The 18,091-nt window shown below is 44.7% G+C and overlaps 1 protein-coding gene across 2 annotated transcripts in view; it reads left to right on the plus strand.

Annotated features, from left to right (window-relative positions):
• LOC119961926 (glutamate decarboxylase 1) overlaps nt 1-18,091 on the plus strand; it is a 94,827-nt gene that overhangs the window by 18,757 nt on the left and 57,979 nt on the right. For both annotated transcript variants that reach the window (XM_038789481.1, XM_038789482.1), the window contains exons 12-13: nt 24-88; nt 919-997. In XM_038789481.1, the coding sequence (XP_038645409.1) occupies nt 24-88; nt 919-997 (144 nt within the window). The remainder of the gene's footprint in view (nt 1-23; nt 89-918; nt 998-18,091) is intronic.

An 18,091-nucleotide genomic window follows, 5' to 3' on the forward strand; every position in this document is an offset into this window, starting at 1 on the left:
ACCCTATTTTCATTTACTTGTAGGCTGCATGGGGAGGTGGACTTCTGATGTCTAGAAAACATCGCCATAAACTGAATGGTATTGAAAGGTAATTGTCGTGCTTTCTAAGAATATATATTGCTTAACATGTTGTGGCATTGATGGCTGCCCACTCCAAATGGACATCAAGACCTCTCCTCCAACTGTCCCACCTAGTAAAATGGCCTTTGAACCCATCTCCAATTGTTTTGTAACTAATTCGTAAATGTTCCCATAAAATAACCAGTTCACAATTTTCTTTAATCCCCTATCATTGTATTCCTGGTTTGTTTACAGTAATGTCCAGGAACGTAAACTTTAATTCCTGGAGACCCCAGGGTAATCATGGAGAATTGGCAACCCTTGTAGCAGTGCAGCTGGGATATAAGAAAAATAAAATGTTTCTGTAAATAGCTCTCGGCTTTCTTCTCATTCTATAACTCTTTCAGTATCCTATATTTTTCTCTTACATTCTCTGTGATTTTCTCTATGTTTATCATTTCTGTATCCACTTTAAATAAGATGAGGAAATCAATTAATTACTGGAATGGAAATGGTGGGCTGAATGGTCTCACTCTGTGTCAAAACTTGATATAATTCTAGGAGCTACAACCTATTGGTTAAAAATCAACTTGCTGGTTCCTCTGATGAATTAATAGATGCTAATAATTATTTTGGTTATGCTTCATTTAAAAATTTTTTAAAATGTTTTTGATCATATATTGGTGAGGGGGCCCAACATGATTATTTTCAGATCAGGTTTTATCATACGATTGATCTCGTCTAAGCACCTAGCCCTTAATACAATTGTGCCTTATCGACCAATCAAAAAGATAACAAATAATACTCAATGTTATTAATAATACCTTAAGCGTATTTACAAACTGTTTTTTCTTCTAGGGCCAACTCAGTCACTTGGAATCCCCACAAGATGATGGGAGTTTTGTTGCAGTGTTCAGCTATTCTTGTCCGAGAGAAGGTATTTATTTTAATTAAAATACATAAACTAGCTTCTCCAGTTACAGTTGCCACAGCACACTAAGGATAATTTAGTTTTTATTAGAGCACAATTCTATATATGTATCCAGTTCTAAAACAAACATAATTAACTATTCTGGCAAACTGTTACGAATTGCAATAGTTCTGCAGATTCAGGGGAGGTGTGGTGGCACAACGGTTAGCACCACTGTCTCACAGCACCTGCAACCCAGGTTCGATTCCAGCCTTGGAGTGACCATCTACATGTCCTCCCTGTGTCTGTGTGAGTTTCCTCTGGTTTCCTCCCACTGTCCAAAGATGTGCAGGGTAGGTGGATTGGCCATGATCAATGCCTAGGATGGGCCTAGATAGAGTGCTCTTTTAGAGGGTAAGTACATACTCAATGGGCTGAATCGCCTCCTTCTGCACTGTAGGGATTCTATGCTTCTGCCATTTACATTTTGCTAAAACTTTACTAAAGAGGTCCTTTGTTCATTCCAAATGTAACACAATTCTGCAAAGGGGAATGCACAATGAATAATGTGTCATAGAATTCTTTTTATTGCTAAAACTGTGAGCTAGAGTCTTTACAAGAAGACATTTTGTACAACATTTTAGAATTCAGCTCCTGTGGCCTGAGGCAGGAGCACTGCCTTAATGTGCATGGGGCATTGTGCTGGAGAAGAAATTCTCCATTGAGTTTACTCATCACTGATGAATATGTTTGTTATATAATAACCTATCTGAGTCCAAGGCTCACAGATTTCACCCCGGTTAAGTTTTGTTCTCAGATTTACCAGTTTCCCACCAATTTTCAGGATTTTAAGTTGAGTTTTATCTCTCAGCTCACAATCGTCAGCTAAATTATCAGCAAACTTTACATAGTTATCTGAATTAATAACAAGTAGATTGGATGATGCAATTGGCAAGCATAGTTTTGCCTTTGAATTTGGATTTGTATCCAGATCAGACTGATGGAGATTTCTTTGTGGCTCGTAATATCCTCAGCCAAAGAGTTTGCGAACAGATTCACAGCACAAACAGCAAGAACACAATTACAATTTCAAATATCCTAAGGATGTTGTTTTGGTGTTGGGACGGAGCACGTTTTACCTTTCAGCAGGCACACACCAGCCAGCTGGTGTTTGGTGCGCTCATTGGATGCTGAATGTTCCATTTCAAAACAAGGGCATCATTCACCTGATGAACACTGAATAAAACCTGACAATGATTTTAGTATATTCTTGTCCATTTGCTATTTTCTATTACTTTTTGTTTATTCATATAATTCTCTGTACTCTGTAGAGGTTGTGGTGATTGTACCTCTACACAGGAAACAATTCAATCCCAGGCAATTAGGAAAAATAATGAGCAGGGCAGTTACTTTAGTTGTCTTTCTACTCCTACTTCCACTAACGATTCTATGCCTCTCATCTTTGTTTCTCTTATCTTTCAGTTTTGACCTTCTTAATCAGTCATATGCATTGTGTGTCTTCCATACTGGGTACTCTAGTCTTTTTCATCCATCTTCAATGACAGCCAAGTTCCAATTTAGATTCAGGTTGTGGCATATACAATGTTCTTTTGTCAAACTCCAAAACATAAAATGGAAGGATTTCTTTTTGCCCACATGCTTAGATTCAGGATCAAATTGTGAGGTGGGTTTGTGGCATTGCGGTGAACCAAATCCTTTTGCTTATACCTCTTGCACAGTAACTTGTAACAAGAAATTGGTGAGGAGTAATACTAGGTATGAACATAGAGAACACCAAATCTGGCCTCTTGAAAGTTGTCCTACTAGAGTCCTTTCACCATTCTAACGGCAGATAACCAATGAAGAAACTATGAATCTTGAGATGACAAATGATGAATGGCATTATATGGAGATTAGAAATGTGGATATATATTTAAAATAGTATTGGGTGGTTTCATGATAGGATACAGAGGGACACACCTCAAACCAATGGAATCACAGTTTGATAGAAAATGGTGTATAGCAAGACAATAGTGAAAACATTGGGCAGGATTTTGCACTGGAAAGCTGGGACATATAATCAAGTCTCGCTACCACCATCCATGACCTGTCTGAAATGTTACTATGCGCACAGGAATTATTTCGTGATCGAGAATTCCAACCAGGATTTGACAGTTGCCTAGTGATATGCCTTGAGATGGGAGATTGCAGCTCAATAGACCTGCTGTGCAGAAATTTAGTAATCCAATACCAAAGCCTCTCGTGCCATAATGTGCTTGGCTCCTTTTGGAATTTTTGCACTTAATAATTTCTTGGGTTCATAGTCACTGACCAAACCCGCAAGTGTACCTTCCATCTTCTCTTATTGGTAGTGTAACTTCTTCTCCTTAATACCTAGGTAAGTGAAATCCATAGATCATAACAACAAATCTTTCCTCAGTGCACCAGATACTGAAATGCATCAGGCATCAGAATGTGATTGTCTTCTCTTTGTATGGTCGACTCAAAAAATACCAATCAGACCAAGATACTGACTCTTAAACCAGCAGGCAGCATTATTTAAGTAAAACAAATAAATTAACTGCTAACAGATTAAAAGAGCAAATTGTGCAGTTTGCTATTCTCCTTGTTACATAAAATAATAAAGAATCCTTTCATTTTCTTTCCAAATGTAAATCATAAAAACAGAAGTTAACTTGATGCAACAAAGTTTCAATCCGACCTACCTTGCTTGCTGAACTGGCACAGACTTACAATACACAGCTCTCCTGCTGCTACCTTTCAGTGCCTTCCTCAAACATTTGTCAAAAAGCAATTACACAGAGTATGGTAGCTAGGATTCAATGTAGGTGCTCGGTTCACTTGTTTTAATTGCTAGGATGGGAGATCCAGAAGAGTAATTCTCTTTAGACAGTGCTTCTACCTAATGATTATGGCAGAATATACTAAAAGTCTGTGCAGAATGCTTGAAGTTTTTTATTTCCATTCTACACTGAAAACCGAGTGACCAGTTTTAATGATCCAGATTGTCTGTGTACTCAATAAGTACCCACAGAAGAATGCACCAGACGACTGCTACATGCTCCATAGTTTTAGTCAGGGGCCATCAATAAGAAGTTACTGAATAATTGCTATAGATTCAGGGAGCACCAGACTGGGATGTCTAGTCTATTACATTTTTCAGAAAGATTTAAGTTTACACTTATGGAGAGAAGGGTTATCTTCAATGAAATGTGTGAGATGCTGCGGAAATCTATGAGCAGTTTCATTGTGTGATTGTGTACCTTGTATATCATTTTCTTCTGGCCAAAAGTGTCAGGCTTGTATTTACTCCCGCTTTTTGTGCAAGTACATAAGTACATTCTGCATTGGAGACAATCACTTAAAATGGTGGGGGAATTGCTCAGAAAAAAATGCATAGGGTTGCTGTTAAATCTGACAATCATTTGCCTTATCTTTAAGATATGAAACAACAGGCCAGATTTTGCCCCCACTGATGAACAAATGGCACTTGCTCACAGGTTTTCTGAGTTTTTTCACTGAAACTTACTGTAAATTAGAGAGCCAAATGGCACAGCGCCCTCTGTGGAAAATCTCAGAGCTGTGTGACAGGACAAGCAACTATGTATCTCATTAACCAATCAGATTGAAGAATCCTTAATGAGCAGCATAGAGTCTGAACCAGGAAGTGTCAGTTAGAATACTTCATTCAATGTCAAATAAAGTATTGAAATTGAAATGAAGGAAAGGAAAATTGGATTGAGGGAAAGGGAGAAAGAAGATACAGAAAGAAAAAGTAAAAACAAATGTAATCTTTTTTTTACATTTCCAATAATAATTAAACTCTGAAGGAATGAAGTTCCACAACTAAAAAAAATGAATAATCAGGCTGTTTGGTAGTACTAAAACTTATCACACATTCAAAGTTTACTTTCGCAGGACTGAATAAGCTTTAACTGTTTCTGGCACTTTTAATGGGCATCCATCATGTAATTAGGGCAACTATGCAGTTCTATCCATTTTAGTGCTGAGTCTCTTTGGCAAGATACCGGTATGGTACAGCAACCTGGACAGCGACTGATGTTCATGTTTAACTGTACAGAAGTTGAAATTCAATTTCCACATTACTAGTGGTGAACACTGCTGACCTCACCGTTAGTTCTATTGCAAAACATGGCACAGTGATTTAAGCTTCGATATCTATTTCAGTTTGTGTTAGTTTTCCACAAGCTGATGTTGGTTTGGCATTTGTTTACGGTTGAGCAAACCTGACCACATGACCGTGACCTGACCAACTCCAAGTTCAATGCAACTTACACGAGTCTCATTTCATTTCATATGATTTATCGTTCTATGTGTACACTGATAATATACTGAGCCCTATCTTACAGCCATCTATCTCCACCCTGCTACTAACTTTGATTTTTCGTGCTGCTTCTTCAACATCCAGAGTGGGGTGAGCAGAAATTGCCTCCATTTAAATATTTGGAAGATCGTTGTCTTTGCTCTCCACCATCAATTTTATTCCCAACACCATCACTCTATTAGGCTGAGCCAGACTGTTTGAAAACTTGGCATCCTACCTGGCACTGTGCCAAGCATCCCATTTGTTCTCCATTGTCAAGACTGCCTACTTCCACTTCGGGTTATCACCTGCCCCACCCCTGCCTCAGCTTATCTGCTGCTGAAACTGTTGTTTGTGTCTTTGTTAAGTCAAGGGTTAACTATTTTGATTTGTGTCAGCCAAGGATCAGTTGGCAGAATTATTTCCTCTGAATCAGAGGTTATGTTTCAAGTTGCATTCTATGACTTGAGCGCTTAAAATGTTGGCCAATGTTTATTTGTCAATGAACTTCCAACATAAAAGAACAATGTCACTTTGCTTTTCATGATGTTGAGGTGCTGGCGTTGGACTGGGGCGAGCACAGTAAGAAGTCTTACAACACCAGGTTAAAGTCCAACAGGTTTTTTTCAAATCACTAGCTTTCGGAGCACTGCTCCTTCCTCAGGATTCACCTGGTGTTGTCAGACTTCTTACTTTGCTTTTCCTGGGAGCTTTTTGTGTTTGAATTGGCTGCCAAATCTTTTACATTTACACTTCAGAAATTGACTGTAAAGTTTTTAGGAATTTCTTGTGATTGTGCAAGGCCTTATATAAAGTTTCAATACAATTCTGCCCTGGCCGATCTCCCACTTTGCACCCTCCGTAAACTTGGGGTGGGATTTAACTAAATGGGAAATAAATCCCATAGTGAGCATGTTTAGCCACGTGTTTCCCAGCGCCCGTATCCTAATTTGCATTGGTATAATTAATAAAGCCATACTTCAAAAAATCATCTTCATACTGCTTTGTTCCTGATTTCAGCTTCTTCTTAATGGGCTGTTCACTAGAGGCCCTGGAACTCAAATACCACTGCTTTGTCTTGCTGTGGGCTCTCCTGAGCCACTCTCTGCAACAGGTTTAGTTGTGAGATCCTGACCTGTTTGTGTCTCTGGCCCTCTCTTCCTTATTAGGAAGTGATCCATTTTAAATTGTTCAGCCCTGTTGCTTGCTTGCTGCTAACAAAATGGAGGAATTTCTCTTCAGCCCAGGGCATGTGTACAGTGTACAGCAGTCATTTTCAAATTCAGGGTCGTGACCTGCGGGTGGGCCCCAGGCAGGTGTCGGGAGGATCGCGGAGCAATTGGTCACGGTGTTCCTGATAGTGGGAAGCAATGTCCAAAGGCTGTGACTAACTTTTAAAAATGTCAACCGTCCCACGCAACCGAGCCCAGCAGTCATCACACTGACCTAGGAGCTCATTTAAAAACAATTGGTGGAGTTTTCCCGCCAGAAGCAGCGGCAGAGAGCAGGTCACACTGACATCACTTGCTCTGGGTGTGGAATTACTGAGGAGAGATTCTTCCATTTTGTATCTGTCAGCAAACAAGTAACAGGACTGAAGATGGATTGTTTTGGAATTAGAAGGAGAGAACCAGAGACACAAAGAGGCCATGATCTCACAACTGAACCTGGTGGAGAGAGCTTTGCAGGAGAGTCCACAGCAGGACAAAGCAGTGCTGGTGTGAGCTCCAGGACCAATGATGAACAACCCATACAGAAATGTAACATTAAATGACAAACCAAGTAAGATCGTGAGAACCAAGCAGACTCACCTGTCATACTAAAGGTAAGCAAAAATGATGGGTTATGAAGGTCGGCCAGCATGGGTTGCGGAGCTTGCCCAGCGTGGGTTGCGAAGGTCGGCTGGCGTGGGTTGCGAAGGTCGGGCAGCGTGGGTTGTGAAGGTCAGCCAGTGTGGGTTGCGGAGGTTGCCCAGCGTGGATTGCAAAGGTCGGCCGACGTGGGTTGTGTCGGTTGACCGGTTATAAAAATGGGTCCCCGGAAAGAAGTTTGAAAAAGATTGGTGTACGGGGCATGTGACTTGCTCTCTGCTGCTACTCCAGACTGGAAGACTGCATCGATTAAAAAAAAAATCTGCTCCTGGGTCAGTGCCCTGACGTCAGAAGGAGGCAGTCTGCCCCACTGGGCTCGGGGCGTGCTCACTGTTGAGGGGCACACAAGCGTGGGACGGACAGCTTTCTGAAAGCTGGTTACGGCTGGCATTTTAAAAGCTGGTGGCGACCATTGGGCACTACCTCCCGCGATCGGAAATGCCATGACGCATGGCCTTGCGACCATCCCGACAGCTACCCATGACTTACCCACAGGTCATGACCCTGGGTTTGAAAATGACTAAAGGCTGTGCTTTAATAGCACCTTCCTATTTGACCCAGCATTGAAAACAATATAAGCTCAAAAGTCTCTCTATTACCCATTGGTTATCCACTAAACATTTAGGGCTGCTGCATTTCACCTATAAGTAAATTTTTAACAGTGTGATCAGTCAGAATTACTGCCACACTACCGCTCTGACACCACAAATTTAATCATATAAGTACGGAATTACAGTCCTTCAGGATTTATTTATTCTTGGGGATCAAAAATAAATAAAATTTAAAATAATTTTTAAAACTTTTTTTCTCTTTTATATCTCTTTTAATCCCATCTTAATTGCCCTCTTTATTGCAACTTTTATACACCATTTAAATCCAATTTATACTTTTGGTTTAGATTCCGCACGGGTGGGATTTTAACTTTACACAAATTGGGGGAAGCATGGTGGCGCAATGGTTAGCCCTGCTGCCTCATGGCGCTGAGGTCCCAGGTTCGATCCCGGCTCTGGGTCACTGTCCGTGTAGAGCTTGCACATTCTCCCCGTGTCTGCGTGGGTTTCGCCCCCACAACCCAAAGATGTGCAGGGTAGGTGGATTGGCCATGCTAAATTGCCCCTTAATTGAAAAAATTAATTGGGTAACCTAAATTTATTTTTAAAAACCGCAAATTGGGAATGATGGTGGGGGTGGGGAGTGGGGGGGGGGGGGGGGGTGGTGGGGGGTGGGGGGGGGTTGCTGGCTATAGCAAGCATGAAATTCAGAAATCAAGGTTGGATCAGATCAGAAAAGGAAAAGAGGAGGATTCAATCTAAGGGTGTGGAGGGTATTTGGGGAAGGGATCAATTCCCAGGGCGATGATCCTGGGAGAGGAAGGCCAGAGGCCTAATGGGAATGGATAGCCACAGGCTATCCACCAAAGGAATCAGGAGCCTCGCGTGAGGAATTAAAGGGTAAGTCATGCATGAGGGTGTAATTGGAGGTCACACAGTTGGAATTGAAGGTCTTCAAAAGATGGATCAGAAGCATTTGGGGAGGAGGGGAACGATGGGGCAGTCAGTGGGAGATTGGAGATGCTTCAGAGGTTCCCACCTCCTGCAGCTGCTGAATTTAGCATATCTAATTCATTTCTTTTTTCACAGTAAGCAGTCTTACACCAGGTTAAAGTCCAACATGTTTGTTTCAAACACTAGTTGAAACAAACATGTTGGACTTTAACCTGGTGTTGTAAGACTTCTTACTGTGCTCACCCCAGTCCAACGCCGGCATCTCCACATCATTTATTTTTTCAATTAAGGGGCAATTTTGCATGCTCAATCCACCTAACCTGCACATCTTTGGGTTGTGGGGGCAAAACCCACGCAAACACGGGGAGAATGTGCAAACTCCCACGGACAGTGACCCAGAGCCGGGATCGAACCTGGGACCTCGGCGCCGTGAGGCAGCAGGGCTGATCCACTGCGTCACCGTGCTGCCCTGAGGCTCAGGAAAGTTGGCCATCCAGAGTTAAATTTAAACAGGTGCATACAAATTAGACATTGAGCTTCATTAAAATATTTAAGTTGTCAACCTCCCTCCTGGTGTAAGGTTGAATCTGTCTGCCCATTTCCCATCTTGCCTCTGTTAGAAGCGAAAGTGGGAAGGTTGGAGGTAGGTTGTGGTTGTGAATCTTCTGATCCTTTTTAATGTTGGGACAAAGTCCACGGGTAGGACATTGGTTCTTTGGGCATGCAGCGTTAAGCGCAGTAAGATAACATGGGCTGCAACTGGATGCAGCTTTACCTGAGAGATACTCCACACCTTGAAGTTAGTTCAATATGATTTATTGAACTTGTCACACAGTTAGCTCAATCCTCTGTGAGTTCGACTCTCTGCTAACCTAGTGTGATTAATCTGTCTGACTGAACCAGACTAGCTCTTAGCCACGTGCTATAGGAGTTATATGATATGTACACCCTGACTCACACTGTAGATGTCACCAGTGGAAAGAGGCGGAGTGTGAGTGCCTCATGCCTTTTATAGTGGGAAACCACCCCCAAGTGTTCTGCCTGCTGATTGGTTATGTCCTGTTCTCTGTACTCATTGGCTGCCTGTTTGTATCTCATTATGTGCATGTCTGCATATCATGACATCTCCCTTTTGAAATGTTTTGCTATGGCCTATGTGAAAGTATTTACATGGGTCGGCTGAAAAACTAGCTTATTTACATACAGTAGCAGATGGTAACATATGTATATGTAAAAACTGGTGTCTAAGGTGCGAAAACAGAACATAGCAAACAAAACAAGTGTTCATAAGTCCAGTGTCTGGGGCTTGCATCTGATCCTGGTCGACCACTGGAGAGGTGGTGGTGGGGACGACGGTGCCTTGATAGGCGGGATTGAAGCCGGACTGGTGGCCTCGTGGTTCGAGGTATCAGGAGGTGGCACAATAACAGCTGCAAACAATGAAGAATGTGGCTGCAGGCGGGCAACTGTGCGCAGTGCCCGTCAGTTGCGTCGCACAATAGAGCCATCAACCATACGCACAACATACGATCGGGGAGCAGCCTATCGAACAACAACGGCTGGAGCTGACCAGCCTCCATCAGGTAGCTTGATCCGAAAAGAATCCTCTGGGAGTAGCACAGGCAAATCAGTGGCATGAGCATCATAGCTCTGCTTTTGCCGGTCCTTGAGTTTCTGCACCTTCTGCAGAATCGGGAGGTGACACAGGCCAGGCAAGTGTATGGCTGGAAGAGTCGTCTGCAAGTCCCTGTTCATCAGGAGTTGAGCCAGTGACATGCCGGTAGACAGAGGCGTTGCCCTGTACGCAAGCAGCGCAAGGTCGACGTCAGAAGCAGAATCCACGGCCTTGCAGATGAGCTGCTTCACTATGTGCACCTCTTTCTCAACCTTCCTGTTGGACTGCGGGTAATGTGAGCTGGAAGTGACGTGGTGAAAATGATATACCTGGGCAAATCTTGACCACTCTTGGCTGCTGATGCAAGGACCGTTGTCACTCATAACAGTGAATGGAATACCATGCCTGGAGAACGTCTCCTTACAGACCTCGATGACGGTCTTGGATGTGAGGTCCGAGAGCTTCACAACTTCTGGGTAGTTAGAAAAATAATCAATGATTAACACATAATCACGACCATTGGCATGAAAGAGGTCGATGCCCACCTTGGACCACGGGGAGGTCATGATTTTGTGCTGCTGAAGTGTCTCCTTGCTCTGTGCTGGCTGGAAGCGTTGACAGGTCGGACAGTTGAGGACCATGTTTGAGATGTCCTGACTAATCCCAGGCCAGTTGACAGCTTGCCTGGCTCTGCACTTGCACTTCTTGACACCCAGATGTCCCTCGTGGATTTGGCGGAGCACCAAGCTCTGGAGACTGAGTGGAATGACAATGCGGTCCAGCTTGAGGAGGATGCCATCAATTACTATCAGGCTGACCTTCACATTGAAGAATAGAGGGCACTGCCCTTTTTGCCAGCCATCGGCGAGGTGGCGCATGACCCAGAAGAGGGTCTTTGGCCATCTCTTCGCGAATGCGAATCACCTTTTCATCCGACGCCGGGTGGTTGCTGGCCCACAGCTGCACCTGTGATTCGATCTGTTGGACGTATGCCGGCGGGTCAGCAGGCGAGGTTACGGAGTGGGACAAGGCATCCGCAATAATGAGCTCCTTGCCAGGCGTGTACATGAGTTCAAAATCATACCTCCGGAGTCTGAGGAGGATGCGCTGCAGCCGGGATGTCATGTTGTTCAGGTCCTTGTGGATAATGTGGATCAGAGGCCTTTGGTTCGTCTTGGCAGTGTACGTTGGCAAGCCATAGACATAATCGTGGAACTTGAGAATTCCAGTAAGCAGGCCCAGGCATTCCTTTTCAATTTGGGCATACTGCTGCTCAGTGTGTGTTATTGCCTGCGATGCATAGGCAACCAGTGCCCAGGATGAGGTGTCATTGCCCAGGAGCAACACCGCGCCAATGCCGTCCTGGCTCGCATCTGTCGAGATTTATGTTTCCCTGTCAGGGTCAAAAAATGCCAGTACACGTGCAGTGGTGAGCTTGGCTTTCAGCTCCAACCACTCTGCTTGATGAGCTGCCTGCCACTCAAAGGCAGTAGACTTTTTTTACCAGGTGTCTGAGGGCCGAGGTGTGTGAGGCCAGGTTTGGGATAAACTTGCCCAAGAAGTTTACCATGCCTAAAAAGCGCAGTACCACCTTCTTGCCTTCAGGGGTCTTCATGGCTTCGATGGCCGTGACTTTGTCTGCATCCGGGCGCACACCCTGTTGAGATATCTGGTCACCTAAGAACTTAAGTGTCGACATGCCAAAGCAACACTTGGCCCTGTTCAGCTTGAGGCCATTGGCATGGACATGCTGGAATACCTGCTGGAGACGAGAGATGTGCTCTTTGGGGGTTGTGGACCATATGATAATGTCGTCCATATACACACGCACCCCTTCAATGCCCTCCATCATCTGCTCCATGATTCTATGGAAGATCTCCGAGGCCGAGACAATGCCGAACGGCATACGGTTATTGAAGTACCTGCCAAACGGTGTGTTGAAGGTGCAGAGCCTTCTGCTGGACTCATCCAGCTGGATTTGCCAAAATCCATGTGACGCATCTAACTTTGTGAAAAAACGGGCAGGTACCATCTCACTGGTGAGTTCCTCCCGCTTCGGGATGGGGTAGTGTTCCCGCATTATATTCTGGTTGAGATCCTTAGGATCAATACAGATACGCTGCTCCCCCGAAGGCTTTTTCACACATACCATCGAGCTGACCCAGTCAGTCGGTTCTGTAACTTTAGAGGTGATGTCCTGGTCCTGAAGAGCCTTGAGCTGTGCCTTCAGGCGCTCCTTCAGTGGAGCCGGGACCCGGCGTGGTGCATGGACCACAGGCATGGCATCAGGCCGTAACAGGATCTTGTACCGATATGGCAGAGTGCCCATACCGTTGAACACATCCGGTTACTGAGCTAGGATGTCGTCAATGCCAGTTTGACGATCCCCACTGGGAGAGGTCATTGTGTAGACCCGCTGCACAAGGTGCAGCTTTGTGCATGCCTGTGCGCCGAGCAGGGAGGCCCTGTCTGGCTCGACGATCTCAAACTGTAGCCTTGCATAATTGCTCTTGTTGGAGATGAGCAGATGGCAGGATCCCAGTGCTGTGATGGCATTGCCGTTATAGTCCAGGAGCTGTCAGGCTGCTGGAAGGAGCTTGGGTGGCTTCTTGATGCGGTTGAAATCCGCCTGTGAAAGGAGATTGGCAGACGCACCTATGTCCAGCTTGAACTGGATTGAGCATTGATTTACTTGCAGCACTGCATGCCATTCGTCCGCAGAATCCACAGTGAGGATGAGCAGGCGTCCGTAATGATTTAGGTGAGGCATATTCACGTGTGGTAATGATGCCCACATGGTTGGGGGACTCCAGGCAGTCGGCCTCTGGGTCCATTGTACTGTCAGGATCGGAATCCTGTAAACCTTTTTGGACTCTCCGAACGCGCTTGCGTTGGAGTTGGGAGCGTTGGCCCTTGACTGGTGGTGCAGACCTGCACACGGCTGCATTGTGTCCAGGTTTTCCGCCATTTAAACATCGCCTGCCTCTTGCAGGCCAGTGTTTCTTTAAGTGGGCAGTGCCGCAGTTCGGGCACGTCATGACGTCATTACGCTCCGTGCGTCGTCGCACATGCGCAGTGCGGTCGGCAGACGTTCGCACCTGCGCAGAGTGGTGATCGGCCGCTTCATTGGCCCAGTCGCATCGCACATGTATAGGGCTCCGGGAAGAGCCCGCGAAATGGCCGCTTTCATCAAGGCTGAGGCCCTGCTTCCGGGCAATGGCCTCCACACTCTCTGCTTCATGGGAGGCAAGTTTCTCCTTTTCAGCCGATTTATATTGGGAATACCGGTTTTTGGCGTGCTCATGGACTGTACATGTTTCAATTGCGACTGGCAGGGTCATATTCTTGATTTTTAAAAGCTGCTCTCTCAGACGATCAGAGTAAAGTCCGAAAACGACCTGGTCCCTGATCATGGAGTCAGCAATATCACCAAAGCTGCAGGACAGTGCTAGTAGACGGAGATTAGTTATGAAGGAGTTGAAAGTTTCATCTTTAGCTTGGAGGCGTTGTTTGAACATATAGCGCTCGAAGATTGCATTGGTGTCCACTTCACAATGACTATCAAACTTGTCCAGGACCGTCTGAAACTTTGTTTTGTCCTCGCCTTCGGTGAAGTTCAGCGAGTTGAAGAGTTGGATGGCTTGACCCCCGCAGTTGAGAGGGGAAGCGCGATCTTCCTTGTATCAGATGCACCCTCGAGATCTGAGGCTTCGATGTACAGCAGAAACCTTTGCTTGAAAGTCTCCTGGTATCATGTCGTGTTAAGCACAGTAAGATAACACGGGCTGCAACTGGATGCAGCTTTACCTGAGAGATACTCCACACCTTGAAGTTAGTTCAATATGTTTCATTGAACTTGTTACACAGTTAGCTCAATCCTCTGTGAGTTCGACTCTCTGCTAAGCTCGTGTGATTAATCTGTCTGACTGAACCAGACGAGCTCTTAGCCACATGCTATAGAAGTTATATGATATGTACACCCTGACTCACACTGTCGATGTCACCAGTGCCTCATGCCTTTTATAGTGGGAAACCACCCCGAAGTGTTCTGCCTGCTGATTGGTTATGTCCTGTTCTCTGTATTCATTGGCTGCCTGTTTGTATCTCATTATGTGCATGTCTGCATATCATGACAGGCCAGGTCCCAATGTCAGCGTCACATGGGGGTCCTGATCCTGCACTGTTTGGGGAATAGTCACCTGGCAGTGATTTTTTTTCTGGATTTGCCGATTGGTGACCAGTGTGTGGGCTTGTCACCTAATTACAAATGGTAGGAAGAGTGTTCAAAGGACAGTCATTGCAGGTAAGGGAGAGAGAGGACACTTCCAGCGTGAGGCACCCTTTCAGGAACTTTGAATAACTTTGAATGACCACAGCATCTAGGTCATCATTTGTAGAGGGGGAACCTTACCCAGGGTGCCTGTAGCAACAGCTATAACCTGACAAGCAGGAAGGGTCTCAGAGAATGCTTGGTGCACTGCTTTGTTCCCGATGAGGTGGAGGGCAGGCCTTCTGCTCTTGCTCCTACCTCTGGGAAAATGGCAGACTGCACTTGCTTAAGGGTGAAAATTCTGTCCCAAGTGATGATAAGTTCAGAGAATTCTGTTAAAATTGGTAGGCTAAACTTAATGCGTGGAGTTATTAAGGCTATTAAAACCTAATTAGGGTCTAAATTGAAAGTATCAAGCCATGGCAAGCAATATTACCACTGGGAATAGGAACTGACTATTCGTGCTGGTGTTAGCAAAAATGATGCTGGAAAGAGTAGGAAATATATTTTTAATAATGGCTGGCTGATCAAATGATAAGTCTTCATGAAAGGAAGCAAACAACTCTCAAGGCTGAAGTCACTCCTCAGCATAACTTGAAGAGAGGAAAATCAAGCATTTCCCTATTTCCCTGTCATCGGACAGCGCTCTATAATTTCCCACTGGAACTGAGAGTCTAACACAACCATGCAAATACCTGTGGCTATTTTTTACTTGGATGCAAATGATGAGAATGCATCATTGCTTATCATTTGCACCTTAATAATTAATGCAGGCAATTTGGAATATTGTGCATTCATGCTAGTCTAAGGCTGTTATGGGCCGCAAAGAGGATTTAAAGTCTCGTTGACCAATTTGTCTAATGCAGAATCCGTGACTGTGCTGGGTAATGTGAATGTTTTGAAATAAAAGGCAAGCATTTTTACACTTTAGCTGACTCTGCCAGCCACATCCAGCATTCTCCTCATTCCCCCTGCCCCCCCCCCCCCCCCCCCCCCCCCGGAAATCCGTGTCAAACCTTTCAGCCATCTTAGAGTCTGTCAAATTTATTCAGACAGTTCTGACCCTGGAAAATTGGCAAGGGTCCGGTGTGGGGATATTGTGAGAAGACCCGACCCCATCAAAGCTGCAGGCCACTGTTTCCAGGAAACCCAGCAGAACATGTATTAAAACACCCAAGACAGTGATGGATTTTCATGACGGTATCTCAGCGCAGGAAACTGTAAGACAGGAAAAGGGTTGAAGATAGGTTGTGTTTTTTTTGTTGAAAATGTGGTGAAAGCTGTTGTGGTTTTTCTGTGAAGCAGCACTGCTAAAAATAGAAGCAGTCTTGAAATTTTTATAAATTTTTCAATAATTTATCTGTGACTAAATATAGTGCTTGTCTTCTGCAATCTGAAAAATATAACTGAAAAGTTAAGGGTAAACATGATACATGCCATAATGTACAATATATTAAACATGGGATTATTAAAACCACATACCATTTGTCGAAATTCTACCTGCAATATATGAAAAGCCTTAGCTACGAATCTCAGCTGGGATCACACCAGGGAGCAGATGGGTGTATTCTAATTACATGTGATTGACAAGCATATATCACATTGCTTCAACTCCAGAATATCCGATGGGATCAGAACTCCACCGTGGTTCAGCCAGCGTAACACTGAGCAGGAAATTCCAGGCTGTTCTATTTCGTGCATACCTCCTATAAGCGTCAGAATTATTTTGCTTCAGCCATCGCTTGGATGTCATGCTTCAGTGAATTTTCTGATTATTTGTGAGCAACGCCATTAGAGGTCTGATAGGCTATTTTAAAAATATTATTCATTTTCAAGTTATGGGCTTCCGTGGCTGCTCTTTTTTGGCCATCCATATTCGTCCTGAGAAGGTGGTGGGTCTCTTTCTTGAACCATTGAGTGTAGCACTTTGACACAACTTTCTGGATTGCTGGACAGTTTGGAACCAACCAAAATGAAAATGAAAATCGCTTATTGTCACGAGTAGGCTTCAATGAAGTTACTGTGAAAAGCCTCTAGTCGCCACATTCCGGCACCTGTCCGGGGAGGCTGGTACGGGAATCGAACCGTGCTGCTGGCCTGCTTTAAAAGCCAGCGATTTAGCCCGGTGAGCTAAACCAGCCCCTTTGTTGGTGTGTGATTGGAGTCACATGTAGGTGAGACCAATTTCTTTTTCACAAAGGCCATTAATGCACCAGTTGTTTTTCTTTGGCCAATTGAACAGCTTTGAACACTCTTCCTGATGCCAACCTTTTATTTCTAGATTTTAAAAGTATTGAATTCAAATGATCAAACTGCTGGGGGATTTACACTTACTTGCATGGATTGATTTGGTACCATAACCAGTACACTATTGTCCATTGAAACATTTGCAGATAGCAAGCATTTCCTATAAGTACCGTACATTTCTTCCTGAAATACTTTCCCTATTACACTATTTCCCTATTATGGGCAGCACGGTAGCATGGTGGTTAGTATAAATGCTTCACAGCTCCAGGGTCCCAGGTTCGATTCCCGGCTGGGTCACTGTCCGTGCGGAGTCTGCACGTCCTCCCCGTGTGTGCGTGGGTTTCCTCCGGGTGCTCCGGTTTCCTCCCACAGTCCAAAGATGTGCGGGTTAGGTGGATTGGCCATGCTAAATTGCCCTTAGTGTCCTAAAAATATAAGGTTGGTTTGGGGGGGTTACTGGCATAGGGTGGATGCGTTAGGGTGATCATTGCTCGGCACAACATCGAGGGCCGAAGGGCCTGTTCTGTGCTGTACTGTTCTATGTTCTACACCTTGTTTTGTAACAGTAACGATGTTATCAACAATGTTTTAAAAAATGTTTAAATTTTTTATTCATTTCCGGGATGTGAGCGTTGCTGGTTAGGCCAGCATTTATTGCCCATTCCTCGTTGTCCTCTAGAAGGTGGTGGTGAGTTGCCTTCTTGAACCGCAGCAGTCTTTGCGGTGTAGGTGCACCCACTGTGCTGTTAGGGAGGGAGTTCCAGGATGTTGCCCAAGCGACAGTGAAGGAAAGGCGATATATTTCCAAGTCAGGGTGGTGAGTGACTTGGAGGGGAATCTCTAGGTGGTGGGGTTCCCAGGTATCTGTTCTTCTAGATGGGTTTGGGTTTGGAAGGTGTTGTCTAAGGAACCTTAATGAGTTACTGCAGTGCATCTTGTAGATGGTACACTTGGCTACCACAGTTTATTGGTGGTGGAGGGTTTTAATGTTTGTGGAAGGGGGAGCAATCAAGAGGGCTGCTTTGTCCTTGGATGGTGTCAAGCTTCTTGAGTGGTGTTGGAGCTGCACTTATCCTGGCAAGTGGAGAGTTTTCCATTACACTCCTGACTTGTGCCTTGCAGATGGTGGACAGGCTTGTGTGGGGGGGAGGGGAGGAGGTGAGTTACTTGCCGTAGGAATCCTAGCCTTCGACCTGCCCTTCTGGCCACAGTATTAATGTGGATAGTACAGTTCAGTTTCTGATCAATGGTAACGCCCAGGATTTTGA

This window comes from Scyliorhinus canicula, chromosome 2 (assembly GCF_902713615.1).
Source record: "Scyliorhinus canicula chromosome 2, sScyCan1.1, whole genome shotgun sequence".
Classification (NCBI taxonomy): domain Eukaryota; kingdom Metazoa; phylum Chordata; class Chondrichthyes; order Carcharhiniformes; family Scyliorhinidae; genus Scyliorhinus; species Scyliorhinus canicula.